The sequence below is a fragment of the Carica papaya genome, chromosome 1 (assembly GCF_054855325.1).
Source record: "Carica papaya isolate Zhongbai chromosome 1, ASM5485532v1, whole genome shotgun sequence".
Taxonomy (NCBI): domain Eukaryota; kingdom Viridiplantae; phylum Streptophyta; class Magnoliopsida; order Brassicales; family Caricaceae; genus Carica; species Carica papaya.
This window is the reverse complement of record NC_142309.1, coordinates 12,669,059-12,678,671: the sequence shown is the minus strand read 5'-3', so window position 1 is coordinate 12,678,671 and position 9,613 is coordinate 12,669,059. Positions and strand designations below refer to the sequence as shown.

General features: G+C 47.8%; 1 protein-coding gene across 2 annotated transcripts; it reads left to right on the top strand.

The window, feature by feature from the left end:
• The first annotated feature begins 1,815 nt into the window (after positions 1-1,815).
• Positions 1,816-5,118, top strand: LOC148269222 (uncharacterized). Of its 2 annotated transcripts, XM_088220003.1 has the most exons (3): positions 1,816-2,203; positions 2,413-2,483; positions 2,688-5,118. In XM_088220003.1, exon 3 carries the CDS (start codon positions 4,127-4,129, stop codon positions 5,081-5,083), a length of 957 nt encoding a protein of 318 aa, XP_088076129.1. In that variant the 5' UTR covers positions 1,816-2,203; positions 2,413-2,483; positions 2,688-4,126; the 3' UTR covers positions 5,084-5,118. The 2 variants fall into 2 exon arrangements, with proteins under 2 accessions (XP_088076129.1, XP_088076124.1); XM_088219998.1 differs by having other exon boundaries at positions 1,816-2,483.
• Positions 5,119-9,613: the final 4,495 nt, after the last annotated feature.

Genomic DNA, 9,613 nt, shown 5'->3' with positions numbered 1-9,613 from the left:
AGGGAGCTAACTGCCACCCCCCACTACGTCGGAGCCATCTCCGACCTCCAAAAAGGTAAAAATTCTCCTATCCACTTAGAATTTGATTCTGAGCACCCCTATGACTAAATCAGAGCAAAAGGAATGGTGGGTGAGCCAAAAATCGCAGGTAAAGCCCAAGGGTGCCACCGTGGGTAAAACTCTCAACCTCCTCCGATGAGCCCCTTCTCATTTCCTGTTTCATGTGATTTTTCTACTATTGTATTCACCGTTCTATTTTTTACAAGTTGACTGAAGAAAAATGCACAATCGCGAATGTGAGCCCACAGAGCCTGCACCAGAAAATCCTACCACTTGTAGGTTTCCGTTTTTTAAATTTTTTCGGCCAACCGAGTTCCCCTAACATGTATTTTCGTAAGGATGGGTATAAAACCAGTCTAAATCGACCAAAACTGGCCATAAATGGCCAGGCCGAGGAAAACTACCGCCGCAGGTGGTGATGCTGCCGTGTCGGAACCCCGAAATTGGTCATAAAAGAATTTCGAACTCTAATTTTTGGTTTTTGGGTATTTTTTGGTAAGTAAATCATGTTTTAATCTCCACATAAAAATTCAGAAAACTCAGGGACTGCCGGTAGGCGTAGTAGAAAGTTCAGTATTTCGAACACTAATTCGGGTAAGAATCCCTCACCTTATTCTCTGTTGTGGAATTGAAGTTTAATAATCGATAATATAGTATTTTGTGTATTTTAGAAAACTTTGAGAATAATTACAGATTACTAATAAAGGCAGAACCAGCTAGTTCTTTATTTGTCCTATTTAACTGATTGTTAAATTTACAACTTTAAACACTTGATGATATACTTGAATAGTTAAATAATTCAGATGTGCTTTCTTGATATATATATATTGTTTGTCTTGCATGATTTACGGTTGATTCGTGAAATTAAAAATTAATATGCAAACGAAAAATTATTTGGTCATGTGAATTAATGAATGGTAGCCTTACTGGATATCTTGTGAAATGGTGGATGGACTGGGTACATAGAAAATCCTTCCGTGAACGTTGCCTCATACCATACGGAGTATCGATGAATGATATTTTTGGCGCTCATACCGAACAGAGTATGTGGATGACTCGATTCACCCTCATACCGGACTGGGTGTTGAGGGATGATATTTTTTGCATTCATATCGGACAGGGTATGGGAATGACTGATTAGTTGACAATATTGGATATTGGTTCACGCGTAGTAGGACATTTCTATGGACCTCTAGGGATACTAATAGACAAATAAAAAGGAAAAGTTGTTGTTCTCACTCACTTGAATATGAGATTAGAAGGTTATTTGAGTTATTACCTTTATAGGTTGATTTTGAAAATCTCGTAACGATAAATATATGCAATAAATAGTTTTTCTTATGATAAATGAATTTACTTAAATCAAGAGATCCATTGGTTATTTTTATGATTTTTATCAATCTTCAGTTTCTGTATCGGTGGTGATATTCTTACTGGGTTAGTGTAACTCACCCTTTCATTAACTATTTCAGATCAAGAGGACCAAGACCTAGATCCCGATCAACAAGAGGGTGGTGAATAGTTCACCACCCGGACTCCCTTCAAAAGGTAGTGAAAGTTGTCTTATAATGCTCAGTATATCGTTTTTTTGTTTATTTCTTTGATTTTCATTTATTTTTTTAAAATGGATATTCCTGTAGACTTATTGAGCATTCTAAATTATTGTGTAAGGAATGTAAACCGTAAACTCTATTATTTCTGTAGCACCCAGAAAGGAGGAGGAAAAAAAAAAAAAAAAAAAAAAAAAAAAAAAAGGGGGGGGGCCACGTCAGCAGCCACGTCAGCAGGCCCGGTCAGCAGTCCCAGCCAACCGGGGCCTGCCACGTGGCAAGATCGCGTCACTCCAAAAGGAGCCACGTTGGCGATCCGCGTGGGTGCGATCCGACGGCCCAGATCAATCGCGCAATCGGACGGTCCAGATTCAAACGCACGGACGGCCCAGATTCAATCAAAAACGAACGGCCCAGATTAAAACGAAATGAACGGCTGTGATCAAAAGGCAAGGGGTTATAAATAGAACCCCCACACCAGACCACAAACCCTAGCCGCCAGCCGCTCGCCGGAGAAGACGAACCAGAGGCCGACCGCCGCCACCCGCCGCCACTCGCCGCCGCACCGGGGAAATTTCCGACCGCCGATCGAGGTAAATTTCATACCCCGACTCGTTTTTCCCCACTGATTCCTCCTATGGCCAAATCGAAGCCGAAATCCCGGCCAAACGGCCGGAATACGCGGCCGAAGCCCAGCGGCGCCGCCGCGCCCCCTCTCGGTTTTTGCCTCCGACGAGGCCCTTCCCGGCCTCCGTTCGATGCAATTTTTATATCACCGTGATCACCATTCTTTTCTCTACAGGTTGACCGAAGCCAAATCACCAAAACACGAACCTCGCCGGAGGGTCGCCGTACCCGAGAGCGCCGCCGCCGGTAAGCTCCGCTTTTCCGTGATTTTTTGGCCCCCCGAGGGCCCTAGGGTTGTTTTCTGACAAGGACCGATGCGAGTGTGGCCGAATTCGGCCGAAAACGGCCGAAAACAGCCAACCCGAGGCGACTCGCCGCCGTGCCGGAGTTGCGATTTGGGCCGAAAGAGGCCCTGGGCCTAATTTGGATTTTTTTTTGGAACACGTGCAGGTACTGTTAGCGTGTTTCAGTTCCCCGGAAAAAATTCAGGGAAAATTAGGGACAGCCTGCAGGCGCACTGTGAATCGTATTCGGATCTCGAAAACAAGTAAGGACCCCTCACCCTATTTCCTATCACGGTATTAAAGTTCAAAATGATAAAACGGTATTTCTTGAATTAACGCATGTGTGAAATTGCTTAAGGTTGCCAATGGAGCCCGAGTCTAGTGTGATTAATGATTTACTGTTATTTGGCATGTTTTACACTGTTTTACAGCTTTAAATGCATTATGGGGTTTGATGTGTTCATTTTATAGTTTCGAATGCATATATTACTGTTTTATTAATTATGGGTTGAATGACTGAAGAACTGATACTGTATGTTGTCTGTTCGGCATGAATTACGATTTGCTTGTTTAAATGTGAATTGATGATGCTTATTGAGGAAAAAGGGAAATGAAACATTGTATAGACTGATAATTGTATGATGGGGTCAGCCTGACTAGATATCCTGGGAGATGGTGGACGGACCGGGTCCGTAGGGAACCCTACCGGGATTGTGGTCTCACATGCCGGACGGGGCATGGAGATCTTATGGTTTTGGCGCCCATACCGGACGGGGTATGGGGACGGCCCGTTTCACCCTCATACCGGACGGGGTATTGAGGTTTATGGTTTTGGCGCCCATACCGGACGGGGTATGGGGACGGCCCTGGAAACTGATTATGAATGTTAAAGGTTAACGGGTAGCGGGACCCCTAGGGACCCCCATGGATACTAGTAGGCTGGTAAATGAGAAAAGGATATGTTGTATAATGATTGAATTACAAAAGGCGTGATAAGTGCTATGTTTTACAGCTTATATTATTCCATGATTGTGATAATGTTATTATTTTTCTTATATTGTTTTCATAAATTCCACCGAGGTAAGTGGATGGTAAAGGTTTTCATGTTAATAAACGAGTTTATTGTAAATTATGCTCCATTGGTCTTTTTGTGGTTTTCTACCCACCTTTATCTCCGTGACGGTGAGATATCGTGATGTTCTTACTGGGCTAGTGTAGCTCACTCCTTAATTAACCATTTCAGATCAGGAAGACATGGTTCCCGAGCCCGTTCCGCAGGAGGACGACGAAGGGGATGCCTAGAGACTCTGTAGTCATACGCATAGTTTATTTTCGAGTTTTCTTTCTTAGTTAGTTTAACCTTTTATATTTTAAGTACGTTTTTTTGGGTTTTTTTCGTGTAAGGGATGTTAACTGAAATTTTGATCTCGCTTCCGCATTCAATATATTTAAATACTCATTTCTTTTTTAATATTTTCCGGGGCCGTTACAGTTGGTATCAGAACCGGGTTTCCTCGGACCCATCCCTTACACAATAGTGTCTTAGATAAATACTCACCGATATATCGTTACTCAATCATTCCTTATGAATGCAAGTACACGGGAATGAGGAGAGGAAGGCCCCCACTAAACCGAGCGGCTCAGGATAATTCGCTTCGGGAGAATCTTGACAGACTGTATGAGATGGTGGAGGCTCTCGTAGCTGCCCAGCGAAGGCAAGAGGAGAGAAGGGAGTTACCCGGACCTCCTCCGCTAGCGCAGGTTGAGCCCCCGCTACAGCAGGCTGATCCCGAGCCACCCCGGCAGGAGCCTGTTCCTCCACAGTACCACCCGGCGCCACAGCCGCGGTACGACCCTGTACCACAGCCACGGTACCAGCAGGCGCCGCCACAGCACATTCCAGTACCCCCACCACATCAGCAGGTTCCACCACAAGGTCCCCCAGTTCACCCTCAGCCGGTCCCAGTCCCTCTACCCCGGGACCCTGCTCCTTCCTTGATCGACCCCGGCTTCATAGAGAGGTACAGGAGACTGAACCCTTCTACCTTCTCAGGGGGATCCTCGTTCGAAGAAGCCCAATACTGGCTGGCAGAGACTGAGAGAGCTTTCGAGACCTTGGGAGTAATTCCTGAGCAGAGGACTGCCATTGCCTCCTACATGCTGGTAGGGGAAGCGGTACGCTGGTGGGAGCTCAAGCGGGCCACCCTGCCTGTACCAGTTACTTGGGAGCAGTTCCTAGCGGCCTTCCATGCGGAGTATCTCCCTAAACACATCCAAAATTTAAAGGAATTGGGATTTGCTCAATTGGTCCAGGGTAATATGATAGTGTCGGAGTATGCCCACAAGTTCCTGGAGCTGGGCCGACATGCCCCGGAGACATTGTTGGATGAGGGCCGAAAGGCCAGGAAATTCCAGTGGGGCCTCCGCCCGGCGATCAGACAGCACTTATTGGTGATGGAGCTCGAGACATATTCGGCAGTCCTGGCAAAGGCGCAGATCATAGAAAGGAGCTTCGACACCCGCCCTCAGCTAGCGGGAAGTCCCCGACCCTCAGCCCCGTGATCCCTGCCGCAGTGCTGGCAGATCTTCCCACGTGCTGCCCCCATAGCCTGAGGAGGAGCCTGAACGGCAGGCCTGGGCCTCAACGACACCTGTCGCATATGCGATAGTGCCCAGCACTATGCAAGGGAATGCCCCAGGAACCAGAATCAGAGAAGGCCTCCAATCCAGGGCAGAGTTTACAATCTTACCCAGAAGGATGCCGACGCAGACCCGGACGTGGTACATGGTAAACCCGAGAAAGAAGTTTGTATCCAAGAGATTCCAGTAGTCCGAGACTTTCCAGACGTATTTCCGGATGAACTGCCCGGTCTACCAGGGGACAGAGAGGTCGAGTTCACCATAGACTTACAGCCAGGAACCCAACCCATCTCGGTAGCTCCTTACCGAATGAGCCGCATCGAGATGGAAGAGCTAAGGAAACAAATCACTGAGCTACAAAACAGTGGCTTCATTAGACACAGCATTTCCCCATGGGGTGCCGGGGTTACTTTTGTAAAGAAAGGAGATGGAACGTTGAGACTGTGTATTGATTATAGAAGGATAAACAAGGTAACAATTAAAAACAAGTACCCTCTCCCCCGGATTGATGACCTTTTCGATCAGTTGCAGGGTGCACAGGTCTTTTCTAAAATAGATCTACGATCAGGTTACCATCAGGTAAAAGTGAGAGCAGAAGACATCCCCAAGACGGCATTCCGAACCAGGTACGGACACTATGAGTTCCTGGTTATGCCGTTTGGGCTAACCAACGCCCCGGCCATCTTTATGGATCTAATGAACAGAATCTTCAGAGAGTTCTTGGATAAATTTGTCATCGTGTTCATCGATGATATCTTAGTCTACTCAAAAAGTAGAGAAGAACATGCTCATCATCTTGCCCAAGTCCTCCAGGTACTCAGGGAAAAGAAGTTGTATACAAAGTTGAGCAAGTGTGGATTTTGGCTCGAGCAAACCGCCTTCCTAGGACATGTTATATCGAAGGAAGGGGTGTCGGTGAACCCCGAAAAGGTTGAAGCGGTACTTGGTTGGAAAAGGCTGACAACAGTTAAGGAAATTCGCAGTTTCCTAGGGATGGCGGGTTATTACCGCCGGTTTGTCGAAGGGTTCTCCAATCTAGCGGCCCCTCTAACCCGACTCACAAAGAAGAATACAAAGTTTGATTGGAATGAGAACTGCGAAAGGAGTTTTTCAGAATTGAAGAAGCGACTGACTACTGCACCCGTGCTGGCTCTACCGAGTGGATCAGGAGGGTATACAGTTTATAGTGATGCCTCCTATCTGGGCCTGGGTTGTGTCCTGATGCAGCATGGAAAGGTTATAGCATATGGGTCTAGACAGCTAAAGAATCATGAGAAGAACTATCCTACCCATGACTTGGAGCTTGCCGCAATCATACACGCCTTGAAAATCTGGCGCCATTATTTGTATGGAGAGACCTTTCAGATCTACACCGATCATAAGAGTTTGAAGCACATCTTCACTCAGAAGGATCTCAACATGCGTCAGAGAAGGTGGATGGAACTCCTCAAGGACTATGATTGTGACATCCTATACCATCCAGGTAAGGGCAACGTAGTAGCCGATGCCCTCAGTAGGAAGAGTGCAGGCACCCTAGCCCATCTGATGGTTTCGGAATGCAGGTCCATTGGGGCTACGCAGCAGGTTCGACTGCAAGATCTGAAGAGGGCCACATGTTTGAGCCACCTAGCAGTCCAACCCGAGTTAATCCAAAGAATAAAGGAAGCCCAGTCAATCGACCCTGCCCTAGTAAACCGCAAGAAGGATGCAGAACAGGGAGTGAACTCAGAATTTCAGATCTCTGCCGACGGATTGATTCGTTTCAAGGACAGAATGTGTGTCCCAGACGACAATGAATTAAAAAGAGACATCATGACAGAGTCCCATAGTTCAAGGTTCGCCATGCATCCAGGAAGTACAAAAATGTACCAAACTATGCGACCCCGATTCTGGTGGAATGGGATGAAGAGAGATATAGCCGACTTTGTATCTAAGTGCTTGGTATGTCAGCAGGTCAAAGCAGAACATCAACGCCCAGGGGGGTTGCTTCAGCCTTTACCGATTCCAGAATGGAAGTGGGAACACATCACCATGGACTTCGTATCGGGACTACCCAAGGCACGATCGGGACACGATGCCATATGGGTAATTGTTGACCGACTCACTAAGTCTTCCCACTTCCTGGCCATCAGAATGACTGATTTGTTGGACAAGTTGGCAAGAATGTATGTCCGGGAAATAGTCAGACTGCATGGGGTCCCAGTAACAGTGGTATCCGACAGGGATCCCAGATTCACTTCTCGGTTTTGGAATAGTTTCCAGCAAGCTATGGGAACAAAGCTGTCCCTCAGTACTGCCTTCCACCCCCAAACCGATGGACAATCAGAGAGGACAATCCGTACGCTGGAGGATATGCTCCGAGCTTGTGTCCTTGACTCCGGAGGCCATTGGGACGACCATCTACCTCTGATAGAGTTTGCCTACAACAACAGTTACCAAGCAAGCATCGGCATGGCCCCATACGAGGCGCTATACGGGCGTCCGTGCAGGTCACCGATTTGTTAGGAGGAAGTGGGCGATAGAAGATTGTTTGGCCCGGATTTAGTGGAAGAAACCACGTCCAAGATAGTTAAGATCAAGAAGAACATCCAGACAGCTCAGAGTAGGCAAAAGAGCTATGCTGATACCCGGAGGAGAGACCTAGCCTTTGAGAAAGGTGACCGTGTGTTTCTTAAAGTCACCCCCTTCAAGGGAATTAGTAGGTTCGGCAGAAGGGGAAAATTAAACCCCAGATACATTGGACCCTTTGAAATCTTAGACAAGATTGGTACCACTGCCTACAGACTTGCACTGCCCCCTGAGCTCTCCCGGGTTCATAATGTGTTTCATGTATCTATGCTGCGCAAGTACAATCCGGACCCTTCTCATGTCGTGGCTCATGAACCGCTTTCACTCCGAGAGGACTTGTCTTATGAAGAAGTACCGGTCAGTATCACGGACCGAGAAAGCAGAATACTCCGTAACCGGGAAATATCATTTGTAAAAGTCTTGTGGCAGAACCACACGCCTAGGGAGGCGACTTGGGAGCTGGAATCAGAATTTAGGGCCCAATATCCTCATCTGTTTGATCAAGAGTAATGAGGCAAATTTGGGGACCAAATTTCTTTATGGGGGGGAGAGTTGTAGCACCCGGAAAGGAGGAGGAAAAAAAAAAAAAAAAAAAAAAAAAAAAAAGGGGGGGGGGCCACGTCAGCAGCCACGTCAGCAGGCCCGGTCAGCAGTCCCGGCCAACCGGGGCCTGCCACGTGGCAAGATCGCGTCACTCCAAAAGGAGCCACGTTGGCGATCCGCGTGGGTGCGATCCGACGGCCCAGATCAATCGCGCAATCGGACGGTCCAGATTCAAACGCACGGACGGCCCAGATTCAATCAAAAAGGAACGGCCCAGATTAAAACGAAATGAACGGCTGTGATCAAAAGGCAAGGGGTTATAAATAGAATCCCCACACCAGACCACAAACCCTAGCCGCCAGCCGCTCGCCGGAGAAGACGAACCAGAGGCCGACCGCCGCCACCCGCCGCCACTCGCCGCCGCACCGGAGAAATTTCCGACCGCCGATCGAGGTAAATTTCATACCCCGACTCGTTTTTCCCCACTGATTCCTCCTATGGCCAAATCGAAGCCGAAATCCCGGCCAAACGGCCGGAATACGCGGCCGAAGCCCAGCGGCGCCGCCGCGCCCCCTCTCGGTTTTTGCCTCCGACGAGGCCCTTCCCGGCCTCCGTTCGATGCAATTTTTATATCACCGTGATCACCATTCTTTTCTCTACAGGTTGACCGAAGCCAAATCACCAAAACACGAACCTCGCCGGAGGGTCGCCGTACCCGAGAGCGCCGCCGCCGGTAAGCTCCGCTTTTCCGTGATTTTTTGGCCCCCCGAGGGCCCTAGGGTTGTTTTCTGACAAGGACCGATGCGAGTGTGGCCGAATTCGGCCGAAAACAGCCAACCCGAGGCGACTCGCCGCCGCCAGCGGCAGCGCCGTCGCCGGAGCACGGCGGAGCCGCCGTGCCGGAGTTGCGATTTGGGCCAAAAGAGGCCCTGGGCCTAATTTGGATTTTTTTTGGAACACGTGCAGGTACTGTTAGCGTGTTTCAGTTCCCCGGGAAAAATTCAGGGAAAATTAGGGACAGCCTGCAGGCGCACTGTGAATCGTATTCGGATCTCGAAAACAAGTAAGGACCCCTCACCCTATTTCCTATCACGGTATTAAAGTTCAAAATGATAAAACGGTATTTCTTGAATTAACGCATGTGTGAAATTGCTTAAGGTTGCCAATGGAGCCCGAGTCTAGTGTGATTAATGATTTACTGTTATTTGGCATGTTTTACACTGTTTTACAGCTTTAAATGGATTATGGGGTTTGATGTGTTCATTTTATAGTTTCGAATGCATATATTACTGTTTTATTAATTATGGGTTGAATGACTGAAGAACTGATACTGTATGTTGT